The following is a 26,633-nucleotide window of genomic DNA, read 5'->3' on the forward strand; positions in this document are numbered from 1 at the left end:
ATATTTGATGTTTGACGAGTCTTATTTGTTTTCACTCTCGCCTTTCGATCATCATTCGTTATGTATAAACGAATATTTATTTGGTCATATTTAACTCAACCGTTCGTTAATAGTTAATGAACTTGGGAATAAATGAATCACTCCAGTGATGGAGAAATATTCCCGTGGGATCATGCGCTGCTTGAAAAAAAAAAGGGTATTTCATGGGTTTCGGTTATTTTGGATGGGGCATACTAGACCCTCGGCTTTATCGGAAATATCAATCATCTACCTTAAATGCTTTCATATCTTTCGTGGCTCGGCCATTCCCGCATTGATAACTTACCTGAAACAGAAACATAAAAAATCCCATAAATTTCTCAATAAGAGCCACTAAAAAATAGATTTGAAGATAGAACTCCGGAAGGGCCAAATGCACTCAACTGTTCTGCCCTATATACTAGAGAATTGAAATTTCATGGGTAGTTTGGTATTCCGTTTAAAAATTTTCATTGAATTTTTTTTTTCACGGTGACTGATTAATAACCGAAGGCCGTAAATGCCCACAATTTCAATTCACTCCAAATAAGATTTCGCTTTAATTAAGATTTCGTTTTAATAACATTTCAAATTAATTAATTATTCGAAAATTGAAATTTAACATATCAATATACCTTAAAATATATCACGTCTGAATATATCATAAATATTTTGGTATCCGCTCTGAAAAATATTGAATACTCCTTAAATACAGAGTAATCATTGAAATTTCAAGTGAATTGTGAAAATTGCTAATTGTCCCTTTAAATTGAATTAAACGACATCATAAGAATCCGATACTTCTGAGTAGTCCCCCATGAATGCCATAATCGAATGCTGAATTATACAAGTGGTAAAAAAAAAAAAAAATAGAAAAAAAGGTGAAACCCCTGACGGGATATGTTTAGAATCAGTGAATGCCGACGAAGAGGGCCTCTTGACAGGGGGTAGTCGGCACCATGGGGGACCACTTAACGATTCTCCCCCAAAGTGATGAACCCCAAAGTGGTAAACCCGCAAGATTGTTTCACACCCCACGTCAAATATGTTTATTATCCATCACCGAGCCATGAAGATTCGCACCCCTGAATCAGCGAGGAAGAAAAGGGAGGAAAATGGCGAAAGACTTTGTATGACATGTGGTGAATTGAAGGTGCACCTCGTAGACGATATGAAACAAGCCGGTTGTAGCTGTATAGAGTGCGGGTAGAGACAGAAGTAGTGGGTGAGTAACGAGCGGTGTTTAGAAATGGGAATGAATGGCCACACTACGTGACAGTTGGGTAAGGTGTCCCTTTATCAATCTTTTGTGGAGGCTCACGTAGAAACCGAGTGAACTGCGTTTGAAATGGCTTTTTGTGGTGATGAAGAGAGGAATAGAAAAGAAAGACAAGGAGGCGTTGGCTTCAGCAATACCGTTACGTTAAGAAGAAAACTTAACCCATTGTCAACAGCACACGCCGGTTCATTTGAAGGCTTGAAATACTGGCGTGTTCACTCATTGGGAAGATGTCATTACGGGATTCATCACGGTATCTTCACGCCTTACGGAGAATTCGAGGTAAATTCAACGGTGGTGAATACCTTGGTGTGTACTTCACATTGATCCTACTGAGACTAGTGTACCGACAATGGCTATATAAAACATAACAATACAATTGATGAAGTAAATGTGAAAATGTACGAGTGAGGTTAGATGGGCTTGACGAAGGGACTGAGAATGAGGAGAGAAGGCAAGTACTCAAGAGCCACTGTAAGGGCCCATGCCGAGTGTACCTGTCTTGTTTTTATAGGCCTCGCCAAGTGGTTGGGGCCCAGGAAAGAGAGGTGGTATGGGGGGGTGGGGGAAAACTATGGCGGGGAGAAGAGCGATGGTTGTGGGGAGGGGTGAGGGAGAGTGGCGGTGGTACGAGGGGCCCAGCTAACACCGCCACCATCTACCAACCAGTCCTCGAAGAACAGTGGATCTTGCTGGATCCTTGCTCGATCGTGCTCTTCGGGCACCGTGGCTTTACCTTTCGTTTTATAGCTGTAGTTAGTATAACGGGTCTCAACCAGTCCCCTCCCCCCCCTCTTAACCCTTCACTGGATACTTAACTTGTGCTGTGAGCAATCGAGATGGAATTATTCTGGATATAACGTGATTCTGTGCTGGTGTTAATTGAAGAGTCAATCTTTAGCTGTTTGGAATAAATGAGTGATGTTGAGGGTTGAGGTGGTTGGAGTGACAATGTCGGTGGGTTAAGGCTGATTATCATATGGGGTTCTAGATGGAATTTATGGTGTTTGAGGGTAATTTAGGAGGGAATTGGTGTTTCATGGAATAATAAGAGCCAGCTGAGTGGGTTTTCATGTAAAGATGCAGGGGAATCCTGCTTTTCTGGCAATCCTACTCGGTACAATATTCGGCTCGCTTGGTGCCTCACTGAGCAAAGCACTGAGGTACAAAGCACCGGACGAGTGCAAATGGGTGGCAACGGGAGACAGTGAGGACGATGTCTCACTCGTTTGTCGACTACGGACTATTAATAGTGAACTTGAAAATACCAATTTCAGTGTTATACAGCCACAGCACACTGTCAGACTAAGGTTGGAGTGCAGTGACGGTCTTTTATATCAGAGTTCACTGAGCGCTGGTAGTTTTAGGCCACTGGTTGAACTGAGAGAACTTGTCATCGAGTACTGCAAGATTGGAAATTTGTCCGATGATGCGTTTAAGGGCCTCAAAGAGCTACGGAATCTCACTGTTCGTACTCATAATAGAGATTGGTCGCCAATGGCTTTGGATGTATCGACTAGGGCTTTTACCGAGGAGCTCTCAAAGCTTGAGAGACTGGACCTTGGAGAAAATAATATGTGGAATTTGCCGGAGGGTAGTCTGTGCTCGCTGCACAATCTAGAGGTGCTCAACTTGACTAAAAATCGCCTCCGAGAGTTATCGAATTTTCATTTTGGCGCTGGTGCTGGACGCTGTGGAAGTAATCTACGGGAATTGGATCTGAGTAATAACAGCATCGAGAGCCTGCCGACAGCGGCATTTTCCGGTCTCGCTCGGTTACAAAGTCTCGATCTTCGGAGTAACGCCATTAGCTTTATGGCCGATCGTGCCTTCGAGAGTCTTTCCTCGTTGGTTGTACTTAAACTCACGGACAATCGTCTGTCGAGTTTACCACCAGAGTTGTTCAACGATGCGCGAAACATCAAAGAAATTCACCTGCAGAACAACTCGTTGAACGTGTTACCACCTGGATTATTCAACGATCTCACCCAACTGCTGGTGCTTGATTTGAGTATGAACGAATTAACGACTGAGTGGGTAAACGCAGCGACATTTACTGGTCTCATTAGACTAGTGGTGCTCGATTTGTCTAGCAACAGAATAAGCAGACTTGAGCCAGCGGTTTTCCGGGATCTTTACAGCCTGCAGATTCTACGTCTTGAGGAGAATCTTATTGAGAGTCTCTCTGAGAATACATTTGCTGCGCTCTACAATTTGCACACTCTCGTACTGAGCGATAATCAGTTGACGGTTATCGACGCGACCACTCTGAGCGGCTTGTACGTGCTGAGCCTGCTCTCGCTGGATAATAACAGACTCAGTGCACTTCATCCAAGCTCGTTACGAAACGCCTCGTCTCTTCAGGACCTGCATCTTAACGGTAACCAACTGACAGCGGTGCCGGATGCACTGAAAGCCACGCCTCTGTTGCGCACCCTCGATCTTGGTGAAAACCTCATTTCGGAGATACCCACTGGTACCTTCGACCACGTGTCACAGTTGTACGGCCTCCGGCTCACGGAAAATCACATTGGCAATCTCACTAAAGGCATCTTCGAGAAGATTAAAGAGCTCAAGATACTCAATCTGTCGCGTAACCGGATACAATATATCGAGCCTGGTGCATTTGATGACAACACTAATCTCCGTGCCATTCGATTGGATGGCAATCAATTGACTGACATAACTGGACTGTTTGCCAATCTACCGAATCTAGTGTGGTTAAATGTTAGTGATAATAAACTCAAGTGGTTTGATTATGCTATGATACCAACGGGATTACAGTGGCTGGATATACACGCAAATGAGATAAGCGAACTTGGCAATTACTTTGAGATCGAGACGCAACTTCAGTTAAGTACATTCGATGCCAGTGAGAACAAATTGACCGAGATAACGGGAAATGCAATACCCATGAGTGTCGAAGTACTCTTTCTCAACGACAATCTCATATCCAAGGTGCAAAGTTACGCATTTTTCAAAAAGCCAAATCTCACTCGAGTCGATCTCAAGGGTAATAGAATACAGAATCTTGAGACATATGCGTTGCGTATAAGTGCTGTACCACCGGACAAACCGCTTCCTGAATTCTACATTGGCGACAACCATTATTTGTGCGACTGCACCATGGAATGGCTGCAGCGAGTCAACAGGCAAAACCAGTCGCGCATACATCCACAAGTGATGGATCTTGAGAGCATATACTGTAAACTCTTGTACGACCGTGAACGCATGTACGTGCCCCTTGTAGAGGCATCGCACTCACAATTTCTTTGCAAGTATGAGTCACACTGCTTTGCACTGTGTCATTGTTGTGACTTTGATGCTTGCGATTGTGAAATGACATGTCCGAATAATTGCACCTGTTACCACGACCAATCGTGGTCGGCCAATGTCGTGGATTGTTCTGCCGGTGGTCACGTCAACCGACTACCCGAGCAGATACCCATGGATGCAACAAGACTCTATCTCGATGGCAATGACCTGAGAATCATCTCCAGTCATGCATTCATCGGTCGTAAAAAATTGAGAGTTCTCTATCTCAATGCCTCAAACATTGAAATTGTTCAGAATCGATCGTTCAATGGCCTCAGGGATCTTCAGGATCTTCATCTCCAGGACAACAGAATTCACGAACTGCGTGGACACGAATTCGAGGGTCTTGACAATCTTCGGGCCCTTCATCTGCAGGGCAATGAGATCTCAGCAATCGCCAACAACACATTCTCACCCCTGAGATCTTTGAAGGTTCTACGGTTGCAGGGCAATCGCCTTACGACCTTGGCGGTCTGGTCCCTACCAATGTCTGTCGAAGTGAGTCTCTCGCGGAATCCGTGGTCATGCGAGTGCGACTATCTTGAGGTTTATCGGGAATGGATACTCGCGGCAAGAAACCGTGTTGTCGATGTATCGGAGCTCAGGTGCGTGTTGAATGTCACCGAGTTAGAGGCGTACGGCGAGGAGGTCTTCAGGGACAACGAGTTTGGATTTCCCGTGATCGAGGGAGCATCCAATGACAGTTCGATGTGCACAGGACTTGCTAGTATTGACAACGGTATCCAGGGCAATCTAACCAAGACCATTATCGAGAGACAAGCCCTCCAGGATTATTTGCCTCTCCTTGTCTCTACACTGGCTGTATTTCTCGTTATTGTTCTCCTTGGAATGCTCATATTCATATTCAGACAGGAGTTTCGCGTGTGGTTTCACTCGCGATTCGGGGTGAGAATATTCTACCGCAGCACCGAGTTCGACAGGGAGGATCGAGACAAGCAGTTCGACGCTTTCGTCAGCTACAGCTCCAAGGACGAGGCATTTGTCGCTGAAGAATTGGCTCCAGTACTAGAAATGGGAAATCCCTCCTACAAATTGTGTCTACATTATCGTGACTTCCCGGTGGGGAGTTTCATAGCTGATACCATCGTTCAAGCTGTTGAATCATCGAGGAGAACTATTATGGTTCTCTCGGAAAATTTCATCAAGTCCGAGTGGTGTCGCTTTGATTTCAAATCAGCGCATCATCAAGTCCTCCGTGACAGGCGGCGTAGACTCATACTGGTACTCGTTGGGGATGTACCCCAGAGGGATTTAGATCCAGATATAAGACTGTATCTCAAGACAAACACATATTTACAATGGGGTGATAAACTATTTTGGGAGAAATTGAGATTTGCCCTGCCCGATGTGCCAAACAACCAGAGAACCAACAATCAGAGGAGACAGCCACCACCTGTCCGACGGCAACACAATAATCAAACTAGTGGTGCGCGCAGTGTTGCTGTTCACATATGAATCAATTATTCATCATAGACTGGTTATGTTATTCCATACTAGTGACCCTTTGGCATACCCGAACTGTGTAATTATCGATCAATTGGTAATTTATTATTCGGGAGTGAGTGAGATGTTGACAATCAGTGGACAGTACATAAATCATCTACACGAATAAAATAAATGAATATATCCATACGCATAAGGTTCCATTAAGAGTCACTGCACAGTGCAATACGTGTGTGGAGTGTAAATAGTCACGGTGCCGAATATTCACTAACGGAGAATTGACAATTTTGAATGTTTTAAATAAATGTGCGCGTCACTCGAAAGTCTGTATATAGAGCAAATATAAAAATGAAAATTGTGTGGTGAGAATGAGTGCGTTGCAATGATATGTTCGGAGAGTTTGAAAGATTTTTGAGAAGAAAGTGAATGAGAGTGGAATTTGCCAGTGAGGAGATAAATATATATATATATTTGTTTCAATTTTTGTAAATTTGATGGGTTAGCCGATAGATAGATTAAATTCAAATGTAAATAGTGCTGCAAAAAAATTTGAAGAACACTTGAGTCTCGCGTTACTCATTTCCTTTTTGATTTTTATTCAACGCCTCATTATTAATAATCTCAAATTGTGCATGAGCTACTTAATGTCAGGGTTTACGATTGAATCGTGAACAACGAGTTTATGTTATCATCGTACATAACTGGTGTCTAAAGATGCCAGCTTGAGGGTAATGAAAGTTAGAGATAAAATGTAAAAGGCGTTTGTGACAATTGTGAGAAGTTATTCTGTGAGATAATAAAACTGTCACATTAACATGTTAAATTCAAATGACAGAGACGTACTTATGGGGCGCTATTTACAAGTGTATAGCTTCTTAAAGAGGGTTTCAATTTAAAACCCGTCGTGATATCACTCTCTAATTATTTTTTATTTTAAATTGTTTATTGAATTTTAATTAACGTCAGAAGGGGGGAGGGGAAATTTTATCAAAATTCAATGAAAAAACGAAATGTCAAATGTGAAACTGTAAAATAGGATTTATTTTTTATTTATTCTGATATTACGAGAATTGAGGACTTTAGTAAGAAAAAAAAAAAGGTTATTAAATAACTCTGTTTGGACAATTGTTCGTTGAATTTTTTACACTGATGGAATGACAGAGAACAATTTTAATTGAACTTCAACACAGTTGAATTATTTTTCCATCCAGTGAAAACCAATTACTCCGTCGAATCGTCAATTTCTTCCGCAAACATATGCAAAACCATTATGTTTTTTTTTTTAACGAAGTCCTCAATAGAATTCGACAGTCTCTGTTGCCCGAGTGCGTCGACTCCCCAAAACGATTGTTAACAAATATTATATACATATCCGTGCATGCGGGGATTGTCGTATTCAGCCTGTAAATTAATCGTTTTATATTTCAAATCGAAACACAGGTGTTTCAAGCAAAAATAAATGACTTTTTTCTATTCCACTGTTCACTTCATTTATGCAAAAAATATCTTGTTTTTCTTGAGAAGAAAAACTTAAAAAACAAATTCTGTGTTCAAAGAGATAACTGAAATATAAATTATGACTGACGAATAAAAATCCACTGTTTTTCAATGTTTTAAAATCCATGCTGTTTATTTTTCCCCACTGGCACACCATCCACAAACTGCTGATTGTCTACAAGACAATAATCCAATCCAAATAAAACCACAATCGAATCATTGCAATTTCATTCCTTCTATTGATCCAACGACCAGCAGACAACCACTTTATCGCCAGCATCTAGACCAAGTTTGTTAATATAATAACTCCATTGAGAAGTTTCGGTGAATGTTTGCTGCATCATCCAGCGCTGTTAACTGTCGCACCACGAAAACCTGCAGCGTGTGCAGCACTCGACTCCCCGCAGTCATCGAACAATGGATCGCGTATTTCTTGGTGTATTCTAGAAGTGTTATTGGGACAATAGGCAAAGTGAAAGGTGCTTCTCCTCCCTCATCATCACCTTAATCTCTCATTCATTGGCATTATGCCTTTAAATGCAACAACCCATCCCCCACTCTCCATTGAAATAGTTTCGCCGGAGATGCGCGGTCGCGCGTCGATAATCGAATTATTGAATAACGAGGTGATGTATTTGTTGTCATCACGAGTGACGAGTCAACTTGGAGTGGCTCTCGTCTCTCCTCGTCCATCTACTTGAAAATCACTTCATTGGCTCATTCAGCAAACTGACAGCTCATGATTCACACCAATTATTCAACGATCAGTGTGGGACCCCTTTCAAAAGTTGAATACTTAATTTATCGAGTTTATACTTGGCTTTGACTTCGGCATTCCTCAGTGCCAATTTGAATCGTCAATGAGGGTTGAATAATAACGACAGGTCGTTGGACTCCACCTGCGGTGCGTAACGAGTACCGTTTTATTTGGAGAATCGTTTGTCCAGATTTTTTGGCAATTCAGGGAGAGACACCTAAAGGGTCTCGTGTTTGCGGAAATTCAATTATACTTTTAGGAATTTCTTGAACTTTCAGTCACATTTTTATCAATTAGCAATTTTCATGAAATTTTCCATTAATTTCCAAAAATTCTAAAAATTTAAAATTCATTGCAACTATTTTGATTATTTCAAGAATTTTCAATATTTTTTTTATAAAAAAGCCAAAAGGATAATGAAATTGACAAAAAATAACGATTGCAGATGTAATCGAGTTCTCTGGAATTTTTTTTGCAATTTTCGATAATCTTTGAGTTTACCGTAAGAGTATGGGACTACTTCAAGATATTTCTTGTTTTGGTTCAATTATTGCTGATAACTGGCGGAAATTGTTGGTTGATATTACAAAGAATTGATGATCATGTTCATGGCTGCCTTAATTATAAATGAAGTTGAAGATCATCGGATATTGGAGAACTGAATAACCAGTTTGATTGAACCGACCAGGATGTTTCGCTAATTATTTCAGCTCGTTCAAATGTTTCAACAGGAAAATTCAATGCGTTAATGAGAGTCGACATTGATTATGCCGAGCGTCTGAAGAAGCCGTATCCTCAACGATCCAATCAAATTCACGGTCTTCTTCACTAATTTAAAACAATTCCATACTAAAAAATTCATAATTTCTGAGACTATAAAAATCCCTGAAGCCAAGAACAATCAAAATAAACAATTTACAATCACTTGAATAATAAACTTATCAACAATGATTCTGATATCCTTTCGACATATAACTACAATTATTTCTGAAGGATTAATAAAAATCCCGAAAAATTACGGCAACTCTGTCGCATTTTCCATCATAATTACTCTCTCGTAATTTTTCCTGGATGTTCCAGAAACGGTGAACCGAAAAGTACTTTGCCACCTGAATAAACCTCATGCACAAAACCAGAAAACAGTGGACTAGAATCTGAAACAAACGAGTCAATGCCACCCGCATGCCTACCTGCAGCTGCTGTGTACATACGCCTGCACGAGCCATGTAAGTTCCATGTACCAATCCTTAAAACTTCCAACAAACACATAACCCCACAATGCAACACACAACTGGTAACGGATTTCTATTTGTTACATTACTATATCTCACATATCATTCTATCCCCATTATAAAGTCATGCAATTGAGATAAAAGTGGTGTGACGGCAGTGACATCGGCGCTGTTTAATCTGGAAGGAACCATTAGCATCTCACCGCATGTTTCACCGGTCAAACAAGCACCAGGATATTGGGGACAAAGTATTTGTGATTTGTTGCGCCGGAAAAACCGTTAGCATACCAAATGGAGAGTAGCGCTCTATTTGCACAGCAAGCACCAAATATCAAATGAATTCAGTTGAAATTCCGAGGCTAGACTGGCCACAGTGAAATGCAAAAGCTTTCACAGGGATTTGGTGAAAAGTGTTGGACAATGTATTTTTTTTTTTTGGATTTCATGGTCGATCGATCGGCAATCCCCGGGGCTCTCTTTTGGGATAAGCAAGGGAGACTACTGACAACCTGAAAAAGTTCTCAAAAGATTAACTGCACAAACGAGCTTGCACTTTATAAACATAGAATTACCCCGCGAGCCCTCGCTGACTCCAAAAGCAATATGAATAACGAATAAATATTTATGATCGTCAAGGGGTGTATTACGCATTTCTCGGGTACAACTATCTCGCGGGTCTCTCTTTTTACGATAAAACGTGACACGCAGACTCGCGGGTGTATGTAACGGAACGTGGAGGCACACACAGCAGCTTTTGTAATCACTGAATTAATCTGACCTCCAATCTAAATATTACTCATAGAGCATTCAGCTGGTAGATCATATCCACCATCTAGAACCTGTCAATATCTGATTTAACGTCTCTTTGTGGCACGCATTCGGCGATCAGGGCACTAATGAAGTGGACACCAACTCTCGTTCGCACTCGATCGTTATCGATCCACATCGATAAATCGACAGAGTGGGAGAAGCGGTAGGGGGTGGGTAGTTGAATGGTGAATTGAATCACGAGGCAATAACCGAGGTAAAAAGAAGAAGGTGGACTTGGAGAGATATAAGTAATGAATTCACGCTTGCTTCCGTGAAGGAATACATTTCATTTACCGTTATAACCGGAATACCCGCCGAATATATGCCCAAGTTCATGCCACCTTGATTTCTACATACTTCTTTTTCCTCATTTTTTTTTTATTTTTATCTTTATTCTTTACTTTACCTCCCTTTGTCCGTGTATACATTATTTTTATTATTATTATTTATATGTCGTACATTGGCCAGGGCTCTCCTCTCACGGCCATTTTATACAATCAAGAGCGAGTGCACTGGACATATTTCGGGCATACACAGTCACAAAAGATGCGACCTTTGAGATGTCATCCATGACGTACAAGAGTCGTTGGGCTCTTATGGGTTCGTGTTAGCCAAGTTCGTCGTGGGCGTCACGCGTGTGGGTTTCGTCTTTTCTCTCTCTACCTTCAGTTTAACCTCAACCACTCACACCACTCTCCTGTACTCAACAATAGCGAGATTTGTAGCTTCAGTAATGTACACGGGAAAGAAGCTAAATCCTGGGTACACGCTAACCTTGTGGATTAGATGGTGTGAAAAGAATTCCCGGAGAATTCGCACATTTTCTCGATTTCTCCAACTCGTTTATCAGCGCTCGATCGAGATATATTTTTGGCATTTTCAGGTGTCGAGGGATTGTTTTTGGTTGGCACCAACATTCAGCACTAATTTTCTACAATTGCTCTGTTATACTTTGAGAAAATACACAAATTGCATCGTCCTTAGAAACTTCTTGGTAGCAGCTACAAGTACTTTCTCCTCTGCTGAAATAATTTTTTCTCCAGCACAACGAATCATTCTGAAACCCCTACCACCAATACCCTTCATTCAAGAGTACTCTTCTAACAGTTGGCTTGAGAAACTCGTTCTAAAATCCTGAGAATCACGTCGCGTGTTGACCAAACATATTCCCCCAGAAAATCACGTAACCCGATGTAATTTCATTGTTTCCCAGAACCGGAGAAAACTCCCTAGCACCAGTAGTTTGTGAAAAAAGTCCATGATCTCATCGCAATTATCAGAAACCTCGAGTAATCATCGGATAGTCCACACTCCATAATGCTGTTCGGCGATGTAAAGTATCAGACTACCGGCATGTAGTAGAAATCGGAGCCTAAAATTGCAATTCAATCTATCACGTGCACATTACCAAGATAAAAATCCAGCGAGAGGAAAAATTCATCGATTAAGAGTGGAACGATACGCTCGTAGAGAGATAAAGTCACTCAGACAGTTCCAGAGCCCCTGAAACATTTCGAAATCTCCAGCAGGATACAATTATTCCCATTATAACGTATAACAACCTTGAAGGATATTAGTCCATACGACTGATTGCTATCGGTAACACAGCGTTATGCGCATGTCCCCATTATTATAACCGTACACTCAGGGCAGTAACTGCCTTCACCATCCCATGAATATTCTATCGTTCATCATCAATTCACCAACAAAATAAAATAATATAAAAATGTCCATTTGTTACCGATCATTAACGCATATGTATCTCATTGATAAGTAATTTATACCCATGCGTTGATTATAAGTGACGTTGCACTGGTGATGATTTGGAGCGTCATTGAATGCACCAAGGAGGCAGAACTAGTGTGAGCAAATCTACCATTATTATTCCTTTTTCACCAGCTCTCCTGTATACATATGCTTATCCTGTTGAAGCAACTATAAAACATCGTCTCGTTGCTATGATGTATAATCTTCCGGGTATTTGGACTGGTCACTGTGGTTTATCTCGTTAAATCATGAGAGAGGCTATGATTTAGTCTTCAGAAAGAGGGGAGGGGAATTTTATAGAAAAGTCGGAATTCCACTGGATCCCCTACCCCCTACGCCATCCCCACAGCCGACCGAATGATTCCCTTCATCATTTCCCGTGATATACACACACCGGTCCATAGGTGGCCAACGGGGCAACAAGTATTGAGATGTTGACCTGATACCAGAGAGAGCCACTTGGCGATTTACGATATCACGACTCTTGAAAACTCTATCCGCCAATTTGTGATAATAGCCCCCAGAGATCGGCCAGTGCTTGTAGAGTTATATAGGGAAAAAAGGGACCGGTTGAGAAATCCTTCAAGTTTGTTGCGGATCCCGGTGGATGAAAGAGGGAGTGAGGATGTATGAGGGAGGAGAGAGGGGTCTAGTCGAGGCACGGTAAACACAGATATTGGCCTCCAGCATCAGCCACCCGCCCCTCGCCCCTTTCCTTCCCTTCTTTTGCTAACAATTTCATTCCCATTGCCATTGCCATTCCCATTGCCATTCCCATTCCCACACATAACCGTGAAGGTGAGGCGTTATGGATGAAGCAGACACCAGACGATGGGGTAGATTCGGGGGAAGAGGGTGATGAGGGGAGTTTCCCCGTGCACCATTCGTGTACCATCCGTACACCATTCTCGCGCGACCATCTCAATTCATTTCGTCGTCTCTGTCGAATGCATGAGTCTGCAGGTTTGGTGTGGGTGAATACACGATTGTAATCCATATTGTCGAAGCGTTTGTTCATCGGGTCCAGACTGGGGAGCCCCCCTGTGCCCTCCCCTGGGACAGCGCAGAGGTGATAAGTCTCGTACGAGTTCAAGAGGTAAAGTGTACACGCTGCGTGGGCCGGGGGAATTTAAAACAGGAGACCCTGCTTCGTTTATTTATTCACTCCTCTGTGGGAGGGGAGGGACAATTGACGGGTGCTTTATTAAAATTACAAGGCTGATCATTCTATGCCGGTGCGTGGGGGGCGTTCACTTCCAGGATATCGTCGAGTGTTGAAAGCAAGTGATCGATCCATTTTCCAACATTTTCCCATGATGATATGTCATGAGGTAGATGTTGAAAAAATACTGGGAATACGAGGGTGAGGGAATCGGGCAGACCGATCCCGTCGAAATCGGCTGATTCCGGCCGCGCATCGTAAATACCCCGTAACGATCCGCGTGTCTATGATTGCGACTCGCGTAAACTGAGATTTCCTGGCGGCGGGGGGGATTTTGCGTTGAACTGAGGGAAGAGGCAAAAGCTGGAGAATCGAGAGAGATATGAGAGGTGGAGAGAGAGAGAGAGATGAGGAATCGGTGGTTGGAGAGTTGCGGGCACGATAATAATAGGCTCGCCAAGGAGAATTATTACCAACTGCTGCGGCGCGATGGCAAAAAGCGTACTTTACCTCCGAGCGGTTTACTTTTCAACAGCGTCCCGGACAAGTAATGTCAAAAATTATCTCATCGACGATCGGGGCAAATGGGTGAGGATGGGAGGAGGTGGAGGGTAGGGAATATAACGTGGGTCGTTGGAATCAGGGTGGCCTAAACGATGGCAAACGAAAATTGCTCGATTCTGGGCTGCACGAGATTTTTGCTGAGCGTTAAGTTTCTCGAGTTCACAAGATGCTGGCAAGCACGCGCACCCAAGGGGGGATGTCCCCTCCCCGTTCATCTCATATCACTGCCAGACGTAGAATGAAAAATTCAATTGAATTCTCAATTTTCAGAGGCGGCATGGATCACAGGGGCGCTATCCGCTGGGTGCGTTATAGTCATAAGATCTTGCCACGGGACACCGTATGCACTTCTAGTTCAATCTGCTCGCATACACGCGGCAAATTCAATTTCGGAGAGAGGTGTTTTGAAATATTATACGCCTCGCTGAAGATGGAATTCAGAATGCCGGGGATAAAATCAATTTAATCACGGCTGACGGGTTAGAATCTCACGTGCAAACACCATAACGTTAGGCTCGATAACACATGGATTTTTCGTTTTTTTTTGGGCTTGGTTATTAGTCAGGAATGAACGATCTAGTTATTTTGTGTTGTTGGATCGGTGGTGTGAATGGAATTTGGGTGGAATATTAATGGGTTGAGCCACTTTGCGTCTTGTATAATAATTTCGACTCGTAATGGCCGGATTAGAGGATTGTGAGGGAATAACGAGATGAAGGTGCCACGCGACTTGTTGCGAGGATGTATTTCTCGAGTAGTGAGCGTTTACTGAGCATTAAAACAATTGTTTTCACCGACTCGAGCGGTTGTTCCTGCCCTCTTGTACATACCGGTCACGATGAAACGTGAACTTGTGCTCCGGTTTGTAAATGTGTCGCTTCACAGCTTCATTGGTTGAATTGAGCGGATTCACCGGGTTGGTCAGCCTTGGCAAATGTCCCCTCTATTTTGAATTCCAAAATCTACCGTAGTACCTGTTAGTGGCATTGTCTCTTGCAGCAAGCACATGCATATTTTGCACGTGCCGCACCCCGAATGCATCGGCGGAGGCGATCTCTCTGTCTTTTTTAAAGAATCGTATGGGTTGACCACTGGGCCTCTCGACCATGTGATCGCCGCGGGGTTGCCGAAGATATGAACCTTTGTGTTTAACTCTCACTACAGAACCACTTTGCATAACTCGAGAACCAAGAGAACCTTTGGCTTCGTGAAATCAATACAAAAGGCATTTTCGCAAAATAATTCAACGCTTTTTGTTTGTCTCCTGCGATGTTAAAACGAGAAAAAATTGCTCTGTGGTATATCGAGTGAGATCTGAAGCTGGTAAAATACGAGCAGTCCTCCGAATTTTCGTCGATTGAATCGCAAAACTTTCACGAAAAAGGGAGGGAGGGAGACTGCACACACACGACTCTGTTTTATTGTCCCCATTTACGCCAAATTCAACAGCAGGGCGAAACTCCTCCTTTATTCTTTCTTTTCCTCACTGTTCCCCCGGGGGCATTCAAACGGCGATAAAGAAAAAAAAAATCAAGAAATTGTTTGGAGTTTTATAGGAATTTATGCAGGCAAAATGCCACCCGATTCACTAAGCCCAACAATAAATGTTATATTCAATATTATTTCTGCATTCGTGTTTTCACAGAGGAGTAGATAAATTATTTTCAACCCCGGGACTGCCCAATTCGCCGAATCACAATATTTAAATAACAAATAGAGCTTTTAGTGCCATTAATTACCCAAAACACCTGTTTTTAACTCCCGTGAATTAAGCACCATCAGTTCCTCTTTTTTTGCGTGACAGTGACTAATAATAATAATCAGTGAGTGCAGGAAGAAAAAGAGCAACAATGAGTCAAAGCGACTCGATGAACAAAACAAAAAACCTCAAGGGAAAAAAAAACAGCGAAAGGGGAGTGAGGAACAACGGTGGACGTGGCATTCATTCAAGGACGATTTGGCTTGCGAACGGAAAAGGAGAGACGCTCGTGTGTAACATCTGCCGTACAGAGAAACTATATGGAACAGCTGCTCAGGATCGGAACATGCCCAACACACAACCTCTACTCACTTTCAGTTTGCCTACACACTATACTGCAAGCACTGCAATAAACCCTCATGACCACTCTGCACTCCTCCCCATCCTCCTCCACCCCAAGCCCACCCCCAGGTGGGTGAAGGGGTTTGCGCCGAAATGGTATCCGTGCAAGCGAATGAACCCAACAATTCTCATATCCTCTTTCCCAGACCTTGTGGAAAAACACCAAGGCAACTGGAACTAATGAAAAAGATGGAAAAAATGGGGATGAAGTAATGAGAGAAGTAAATGAGGAAGAGAGGACAAGCACTGGACACTGTGCATATAGAATTTAAAAAATATTTAGCCAATTCTCCTCTCGTTGATAAATGCCTCATAAATATGTCAAATTGGAATTGAACTGTCTCCTAACAATATCCGAGAAATGAGCGCATGTTAAATCCTGCGTTATCCAAAATTCGCGGTGTGACGTCACAGCGATTGTAAATGACCCTTGGCCAATAGAGCGTTCTGCGAATCGCTGCAGAAGTTTCATCATCCCTCCGAACGAATAAAATACGTATTTCACACATTTTTACTTACGGCAATCAAGATATTCAATGCATCTGACAATTCCACGATGTCCAGCCGAATCAAGACGTAAATCATAAAAATAATGTGTTGACCACTGGACTCCGAGTATCCACGGGAAGCAAATTCTGTTTCTTCTCTTCCAGAGGATCTTCTAGTCGGGAAGATGGAAAAATAGAAATGGAAGATATTGACTTGTGCAAGCTCACCAAGAGCCAGACCCTGAAGACACTAAATGAACCAAACGTATTAATCACGCATTAACGAGACACTATAACCAGCATTGAATCCCAAAGCACTGACAGAAATACCCAAGAAGCTCCCTTCCTCCCTCTATCCAATCGAAATTCATTGTAAATTCTGATAATTCCATTAAAGACAGGGTGAATGCGCGAAGCTAGGCGAGCACCAGTCCGCACGATTGGATTAGTGGTTTCTATTACATCCGTTTCGTAACACGATATACGTGCTGTACGTACTGATCGTTTCGTGCTGATATCGAAGGCAACTTCTCTGTCTCACCAGAGGGTCCAAAATAACAAGGCGACAGACCTATTCATGTTAATAAAAAATAGAAAAAATGAGTGAGATAGAGAGGGGACCAGAGAGGGCGAGAGAGGGAGAGTGGGAAAAAAAAAAAATAATCGAGGTGAAGTGAGTGTATGGGGAGCAATATAACGCGGGGGAGTGAAGTGAAAAGGGGTCTAAAAGGTACACATGACGGTGGTAAAGAGTCGGGAGCTGTGAAAGAGGTGGAGGAGGTGGAGGAGGTGGAGGAGGTGGAGGAGGTGGAGGAGGTGGTGGAGGTGGTGGAGGAGGAGGTGAAGGAGAACAATACATAAAGAATGCTACTGGGCATAAAACCCGAGAGAGTTGCTCAACTCTCCTTGCATACACGGGTTAGGAAGTTATACGCCATGTGAAACGTTTATATAGGTACATACACTTATACATAAAAGAGTTAAAGCGTCACGTTGTGTCCCTTCGTCATTAAGGCAGCATGAGGGGAGTATAAGAGTGAGAGTAACTGTGGCACTGCAGCCTCACCGTAGCCTCACCTCCGTGTTGTCATATATTCCCCGGTGCACGTGAGATCATAACCCTGTAAGAAAACCCATTGCTTGCACGATGGAAACCCGGTTGTGTATTAAAACAGTGGGTTCTGAATTAAATAGTTCCGTGTAGTCATGGGGGAGAAGTGATGGCCCTCGGTGGCTCACAGCCCCGAGATAATCCACTGTTGATGGAAAATACACGCAACGCTGAAAAACCTAGTTAACCAGCAATGAAGAGGCAATAAAGCATTCTGTTTTGATGATTAAACGTCCGCATTGAAACTAATGGTGAAGATAATAACTTCATTAACTTTTTCACGGAGACGAGGAGCCGGTGCTGAGATTCTTTTGCACTCCATGATTTACCGCTGATGGGGCTGCAAATGAGAAAAAATAGCTGGGATAAAGGGGTACGGCATCGGTAGCCCATCAGCATGTCCTATCGGGCATCAATAATAAATACTTCAATGAAACTGAATACTTGATATACTGATGAATTCTTCGGGATTCGTGTCTGGTACCTGGGCCTTCTGCAACACAACATCACTATTCTCTTTCCATCCTTCCCCATCCGTACAATACCTTATCGCTTGCTCATATGTGAGAGAAATTGTGAGTCGTCTCGCTCACACTCTAGCTTCTTTCAACCCGCGGGGCGTTTACGTGATGTCGCCACCTACCTCGAGCAGTATATTTTGGAACAATGCCTCTATCCAAACCCGCCTACTTCCACGGGCTTTTGCAGCAGTATGCCTCGATGAAAATTCGTGCTGCCGATCGAGAGATACCAGGAGTAAGAGTGAGAGTATTGAGTATGTACTAGCTCCAAGATGAAAATAAGAAAGAATCATGAAAATAAAAAAGGCCCAATGAAAAGGTATCGGGCCAATATGGCATACACCGTCTTCCGCTTATTTATATATATTTTTTTTTTATTTCATATACTCCCCCTTTTGTTCTTCTTCTTTTTCATTGTTTCACTCTTCACCGTGAACCACGCACGCACGCATCCTTATCCCTCCACCTTGTGCATCTTCCTCCAGTCTTTAATTTCTCTCTTTATCTTCTTGTTCTCGCCATGAGGTTGGGGTAATATGAGGGAGTGGGCAGAGGTAAGGGGGATGCGAAGTTGAGGGCAATGAGAGGGAGTGTGAGGTACGAATACGTGACGCACGGTACAACGGGGCAGGGAGTAGGAAGGGGACCTACCTCCTTTGGGGCCCCTAACGTCTTTGGACGCGAGAGTTGGAACAAGCTCGCCGATTGGATCGGCCGTGTTTGTTTCTCTCTTATATACACACTGGTGCGATGTACATTTGCCCGGGCCCTTCTACTTCCCTCCGTGTATCCAACCCAGGCGAAATCCCAGTGGTGAGGCCCATGGGCCCTTGTGCATTCACGATGTGTTAGCCTTGCGTACATTGGTGCACGCCCGTTATCCGCAGGTGATACCCCGCCTGATACTTTCAGGAGGGCAGGGGGAGATAATTTTATGCGGTGTAACCTTCAACATGGGATGAAAGGAAATTTTGAAATGCGAATACATTGAACGCAATAAAACAATGCGGGGTTGAAAGGGGAAGGGAGAATGAAGAGGATATGGTGTGGTATATTGTGGATATAATTCGACTAGTATTGTTGCACACGTTGTCGGGATCGGTGGTGTGATTATATTTGAAAGTCAAAATACACTGTGTACTCAATTTTTGTAATGGAAAGGGGAGGGAGATAACAGTTGGAACATTTCAATGTCCTCCGGCCGTGTGTACCTCTTACAATATACGTGTGAGTTATTGCCAGGGGTTTTTAGTCGACTCCCCCTCTTTCCCCTCACCCATCCCCCATCGTTCGCCCCTTGATTAATCAAACAGCTTGCATATTTCGAATGGCACACAGCATCTAACTGATCAGCTGTGTGTAACATAACCCAAATTCACGGTGCTCACCTGTTAGAGGATACGAGAAACTCGTTTTTCTCTCCCCCTCAGGTTTAATTTTTTTTTTTTTTTTTCAACATTTTGCTCCTCTCCTCGATCGCGCGCTATCCCTGATTAAATAACGCGCGCGGGGCACCACTGGTGGCTCGTTAGTAACGCATGCATCCGGTGGTACTCCGGGTTATAGCATAAAGAGCAGGAGGAGGCCTACGATAACGAGAGCAAACACCTTCGAGCGCAAAACGGAACAAGGGTGCCGATTGGATCGGTGAATCCTCCGCCTTTTTGCCTCCCTCCATTGGCAACCCCAACCAGCACGGCTCGTTGGCTTTTGCAAATCTGTCGAGGTGCAAGTTTCACCGAGTGCTCGATGTTTATGATACACTGGGTAATCAGGGGGGAGAACATTTGCTGAAAGTTTGGGGGAATTTCCTGGGGGTGAAATACAAGGATTCAAGTCATCCGTCTTGGAGGATCGGGGCTAGGGGCGATAGCCGTTTGAGGTGTCATCGAAGTATGTGCGGAGAATGATGGGTCTGGGGTTAAGAACATTATGAGCTATCACGAGGCAATTCCTCTTAGTTTAAGAACAAGTCGGATGGCGAGAGATATTTCGGGTGGGGATTTTTGGGGAAAATATTGGAGAGAGATCGTGTTTATGATGACTTTGTTTTTTTTTAAGGGGAATTTGATTGATTTGAATTTTGAGGACGTGTTTAGTGTCGGTCTTTTTAAAATTGAGAGTTATTGCGCATGAAGTTTTGTATTTTTTCAGGCAGAAACGAGAGTGCAGAACGAGATTGCTAATACCGCGGGCTCTCATTGATGAAGCCCGTTTCTTCATCTTAACTCGAACGTAGTCGCTTTGGCACGAGTGGAGAGAATAACTCCTTGAGAATTGATACAATTTACTTCTTTTTACATGGAGCCACTTATTGGTTGAATGGCGGCATCATGCAACAGACATTCTCAGCTCACCACACTTGCCACATACCGATCATTCACCCGGGTCCTCATCCTCGATAACATTTCTCGCGGGTTATGCCCGAAAGCGACATGGGCGCTCATTTAAAAATTTTTGTTTGAATTTCTCGCATTAAATTGTCGAAATTATTATTTACTCGCAACTCCAGTGAAATTTCAGAACATCTTGTGATTGAAAACGAATAGGAAACCGGTCAATTGGAGAATATATTCTTGAGATTATCTACATATTCAGTCAATTGTCGATGAAATGCAATTTTTTTCTCAACAGCATACGATAAGAAATCGATGGGAGATTATTTGAGGGGGATTTCACCGGGGGAATATACGAGCAATGTTTTTTCTCCGTGATGTTGCAACTCCTGGGAGTTAATTTTTCTTTTTAATACGACGGGTGGGGAAGGGGGAGGGATATATGAAAGTATTATGGGGAATTGGGAATTGAAGAGTGACGTGAGCCAGAGCTTTGCGGGACAGTAATGGTATACAGTTTTTGAAACTGAGGGAAGAACTTTCGAAATCCCGTCACGCTCCCAGTACCACCATATTCGCATTCCACCATTTACCGCCTGGCTGAATTATTATTAACGTTTTTTGGTGTGAATGCGAGCGAACGAATGAGAGTTGCTGATAAAAAGAGCGAGGGGGAGAGCGATCAGCGAAAGAGTGAGGGGTTAAAAAAAGGTAGAAATTATGGAAAAGGTAAATTTAAAAAAGCCCATTCGAGGTAATTTTCGACGATCTACGTTTGTTTAATTTATGGAGCATTTAATGAATTTAAATTGATGGGGGAATTTAGTTGGAACGCTGGGGTGATTGCCTGTGAGGTCGTTGATGGCCTTAGGTTCCTACATTATAGCTCTGGTGGATTTTTTTCTTCTCCTTTCTCTACGGCGTTTCTCCATTATTTTTATCCTCCTTTTTTTTGCGGTGAAAATTATATGATGTAGTCGTCAGAGGATGAGGAGATGAGGCAGGGGCCTGAGGGAGGCGTAACGGGTTAGAATTGTCACAATAACTCTTAACACGGTTGTGTGGACACAGCAACAAGAGTTGATATTTTTGGGGAAGGTACAAGGTAAACGAGGAAGCGGATAACTAAGGGGACACCGAGAGGAACAGAATAAAATGGAAGAAAGAAACTTGCCGGACGAATGGTGGTTGGGAAGAGGGAGTATTGGATTAAATGCATCGTTTAATTTCGCGGGATCTCGTTCGACGACGACTAAAATTTATGTAGAGCCCCGAGAAAAATAAAAATCCATAAAAATACATAATCATAATGGATTCGATGGATAGGGTCTTTTTGTGGTTCTTACCCTGCTATCCAATCATGGCGAGTACTCATTATGCGAATACTCTCATGTCGGAATTTGTAAAATAAACAAGATATTAATAAAGATAAAATTTTTGTAATTACACGGTTTTTCTCATATTCCCCGAGCGGTGTAGGTTGGGATGTTGCAACGAAATCTCGGGGAAGATGCATACCTCGGCATGAGGGAACAACAAGGTCTCGCAGGTGAGTATCGTTTGGTGGGCTCTTCAGACGTACCCAGGGAAGGAAGCAGGGAAAGAAGGGAAAAGAGGGAAAGGAGGGAAACGCAGAAGACAGCGTATCCGGTATTCGAGCCGAGGAGGTATTGCGTGCGAGTTAACAAGCTAACGACGGCGTGCGAGCGCGATTTTCTTTCCTATCAAACTCCATCTCCTTCTCACCCTTTCCCCCACCTACTTCACTTCTCACTTTTTTCTCTTTTTTCTCGGGGAAAAAAAAACGACGAGTACATTGCCACAGCACTAACCGTCAGGCATTGCAGCGGCTCTTCCTCGCGGCCCTCACCCCAACCTCTTAAATACACTGCCGCTGGTGGTCTTCAGATTCATCGGGACTGATGGCTTCTGTTTTACGGAATTTTCTCTTCGTTACACTTTAACTCGGAAGAAATCTCATCGGCCGACTTTTGTTGTATTGATGGTGGCTTTTTTTTGTGGGAACTCTTCGCCACCGTGAAATTATCGTAAGATTGAATTCACGCGCTCGATTATTTTCTTGTGGGGAAATCGATGGGGGGCGCTGGGGGGATTATTCATAAAGATTTTCCGTGATTTCTGATTGAGGAGTGTATACGGGATTTTTTAAGTGCCGAGTTTTCAGCCGGAGACGAATTTTCACTATTGGAAAGTCCGATTTAGTTTGAAAGCAACGCCTCATTGAATTTCATAGGTTTTTCATTTTGAAAGTTCGTTAGGTTGAGGTTTTCATGGCGAGCATGAAGAAAATGGAGTTACCACATTTTCAGATGTCCGATTGGTTGAATATCTGACGCAATTCGAGACTAATTATTCACGTGTTGATGCGAAATCCACATGAGTCGGTGAATCCTCGTTTTCTTGTGGCGCAAGTCTGAAATTTTCTCGGGATTTCATTGAAATTCAACGTCCTATGAATTTTTTCCCCCTAAATGGTTTTTTAAACAATGAAAGATGGTGTTATCGAGAATCTTGACGTTGATAATCTGAACTTACGCAGTCGAGAGAGGAAATTGCGACAATTGGACATAAGATAGTGGCAATCAGCAGTTAATTACCTGGGTAATTAGAGACGGGGATAAACAGGATACGAGAAGTGCTTTGTAACACGTCAATAAAACACATTCCCCTTGGTTTTCTTTGAATGACTTGAATATCAGTAATTACGGATTGCTGGAATACCGGTGATTTTTCATGTTACGGAGGAATAAACTCCGGTCAACAATGAACGCCATTCTGGGGATATAGAATAGTTAAACCTGGGAGGGAAAAATTTGTGCCGCAAGATGTTGGCACAACTTTGATCAGCTGTTAACATCGAATGTTTGAGATTGCGGTTGAGGTTATGGAAAGTTGAGAAACAATTTCAGGGACTGTACGGGGAATAGATACACCCCCCCCATTCTCCCCCCCACTTGTACAAGGAAATAACTTCTTGTTGGAATGGAAGAACTCTTATATATATTGTAAAGTTGTAGAACAAGTCAATTGACTGGTTGGAAAATTGCGGAGGAAATAATATCGCAATGTACAAATATCTACAGACGAAGCCAGCCATGACATCCGTTATGTTGAGTGTGCGTGCGAAGATGCGTGAGACTGTATTTGTGTGCCGAGAAATAGTATATTTCGTCACTAGGCTGTTAAGAAATTTTCTGGCCATTGTGAGTTTGCAGTTCGAGGCAAACCCAATCACCAGAAAATTGTCAACATAATCGCCAGAAAAATTCCTAATAACGGCCTAGTGGGGAAATATATTATTTTGGAATTAATATATTATTTAGATTTTCATCGCCCCATTTTCGACTTGAGAGGTAAACACCGGCAAGGAATAAAATTATCAAATCAATCAAAGGGATCATTAATTTTTATAACAACGAGAGTTTTCTTTACGAATTTATTGAAAGGTATTCGTGAAAAAAAATCAATGATTTCTTTGTGAAATAAAAACAATTTTTTAATTTTTTAATAGTACCCATTTGATGAAAATTCCGACTCAGTAGTAATTAGGAAATTGAATGAGAATTAAATATAATTTTTAGAGAACGATAATTGGTGGAATGAGCAGGAAAATTGAAGAGAAAATCTTCCTGGAAGGCTCAATCGAACAAGTGATTATAGAGAATTCAATTGAAAAAACTCAACAAGAAAGCAAATGATAATTACGATAATTATCCCTAGGATCGATGGGAATTATCGCATTGCGGTTGCTCCGAGTAATTTCTGCTTGGACTGAATTTATGCCGGTATTTTTTAAATAATCGATAAGCTCTTCACTAGTCGTAAATGATGTGGAATCATCACACATTTACATTCCAAAAGATCATAACATACGAGATAATCGCCGCCGTGATCTGTTACAGACAGAAAATTCGTTAATCATACGAAATTCGAATATAATTAAATAAAAATCTTACCCCTTGCAGTAAAGCGTAATTAAGACAGAAAAATCCATTCGCCGAAAATCCCGTGAATTGTTGATTACTTTCTAGAGAAAATGCCAGAACCTTAAAATAATAAGTTCTGAATATTATGGGGAGAAGATTGTGATAATCCTTGTTACCTCCAATCGAAGAATAATGTCCCTTCCCGAACGATGACTCATTCTATGCAGTAAACCTGAAGTTTTTCTAAACTGATGGCGAAATGAAAATAATAATGAGTATTATATTGTAGAAAAAAAAACACGTGGCGAAAAAAATAGGAAAAATTCCGTGAAATAATTGATAAATAAACGATTGGATTTCCACTTTTCCCAGATTTTCCATGATTTTCAAGGAATAATTGAGAATAATTGAAATCAAGGGAAAAATTCATGAACTGTTTGATTGAAATTACAAGCAAAAAAAGAATTCTCCATCTGGTTATTTTTCATTACGTCAATATGCAATTTCCAGTTTTTCATCCAACAATTCTGATTTTTTAATTATAAAAAAAAATTCGTTTATTCCACGCAATTTTTACTGAGTTTTTTTCTCATGCTGAGACTTGATACACACCTCTCTAACCGCGTTAGTGGTAGACCATATCAAAATGCAGGACGCTATGACCAACCCCAGCTGCATGACATAAAATGGCTGAATGGTAATAGGGCCAGATTCCATATGTGAATTCCTTATCAGAGTTATCATCCTCAAAACGGTGTAAATGATCCCATAACACACGAAAGTTATGATGATCAGAACAGAAATTCCGAAAATTCCATTGACCATTTCAGCGATGTCCCACACAAGACAATACATAGACCTGATGTTCTTGAAATTTTCATTAATAGAATTGCACTGACGAGGGGTAATTTCGTGAAGATTGGATAACGCCCTATTCAAGCATTCCACAACATTTTCCATCATTAAACACAGAATGCTGTACTTGAGAAGACAAAGAGCGATGACAAATTTTGATATAAAGTACATGAATACCCAGTCTGGAGGAGACTTGGTCACCTTATACTGCCAAGTCAATGCAATTATTATTCCAAAAATCACATAAATGACAAGTGCACCGGTAGCTTTTACCTCTCCACGTTTCGACCAATACAAGGAATACCGTTTCGTCATGAGCTGTTCTAGTTCGAATGATTTGTCGAGCATCTTCATGACTTCGTGTCGATTAATGATGAAAACAATCCAAATAGTCAGCGGTATGCAGCCTGCAAGACCTAGTTCAAAAGTTTTCAAAGGTGTCACTCGTAGCTGCTCAATAGAAAATGAAAAGTCGTTGACAGCTGTTCTGATGTAGATAGTGAAGATACCAGCAATCAGAATAAAATTGTAGAGGAGATTAAAACGTGAGGCCCATTTGAGTAAGCCACAATTTTTGGGGTAGAGCTTGGATTTGGTACTGTATGCGAATGGAATGAATCCGCAGAGCTTGAAGAGAAGAATCAAAATCTCGAGGATGATCGCTTTTGGGTGATCTCTCATGTTTATCAATGGGAGTGTGACACAAACGTTATGTTGAAATAAACTCGGGAAACACACTGCAGGTGATAGCCTGACGAGTGGTATATTGTTGAAGGGTTAAAGGCCGAATGGATGTTTATATCGACTATGCGTGCTTGCAGTTCAATTTAGATTGCTGAAGAACGTGGATATTGCATGTTTTTTTTACAATCGTAATTAGAAAATATTATCCACTGGATGAACTGAATGTGAATGGACATGAAACAACGAGACCTATCCCAATTATTCCTGAGATCGATATGAAAAACTCGCGTGCGATGGGGGACGTGCGTCGTATTGAGTACTGGGTGGAAATTATGACGGATGAAGAAAAAAAAATCGTACAATCCGTCGTGTAATCGATCTTTCGTTCGGTCGGTTGATGTCACATAGATTCGTTTAACATACGATCATGAAATTATCAAACACAGGAAAAATACTGAAGTAAAAAGAATTTTTTTAGTTGAAAGAATGTGAGAAGGAAAAAAAATTAAAAAGCAGTAGAATAAAAAAATAAAATTCGCCCACAGGAAAAGCCACGTTACCATTTCTATTTTTCAGCTGAGATATAAAAGATAAAAAAAAGCCAATACGCGCTTTTTTTTTCTCACAGCAGGCAAATGTATAGGTGTAAAAGTCGATGAGAAAGAGCACACGGTTCCCCAGGATTTGGCCCCTGATCGGCAAGAGGAACGCACATTAAGCTGCCC

General features: G+C 42.1%; 2 protein-coding genes across 2 annotated transcripts in view; one reads left to right on the forward strand and one right to left on the reverse strand.

The window, feature by feature from the left end:
- The window catches only part of Su(var)3-3 (lysine-specific histone demethylase Su(var)3-3), a 150,482-nt gene that overhangs the window by 57,538 nt on the left and 66,311 nt on the right, over positions 1–26,633 (reverse strand). The gene's annotated exons all lie outside the window — the stretch shown is intronic.
- On the forward strand, positions 1,985–7,902 carry Tollo (Toll-like receptor Tollo). The gene has a single exon (XM_011299243.1). It carries the CDS (start codon positions 2,378–2,380, stop codon positions 6,086–6,088), a length of 3,711 nt encoding a protein of 1,236 aa, XP_011297545.1. The 5' UTR covers positions 1,985–2,377; the 3' UTR covers positions 6,089–7,902.

Source organism: Fopius arisanus, unplaced genomic scaffold (assembly GCF_000806365.1).
Source record: "Fopius arisanus strain USDA-PBARC FA_bdor unplaced genomic scaffold, ASM80636v1 scaffold00001, whole genome shotgun sequence".
Lineage (NCBI taxonomy): Eukaryota > Metazoa > Arthropoda > Insecta > Hymenoptera > Braconidae > Fopius > Fopius arisanus.

What these genes read in the sequence shown, in the direction of transcription:
- Tollo (XM_011299243.1), top strand. Translation starts at nt 2,378, where the DNA reads ATGCAGGGGAATCCTGCTTTTCTGGCAATCCTACTCGGTACAATATTC.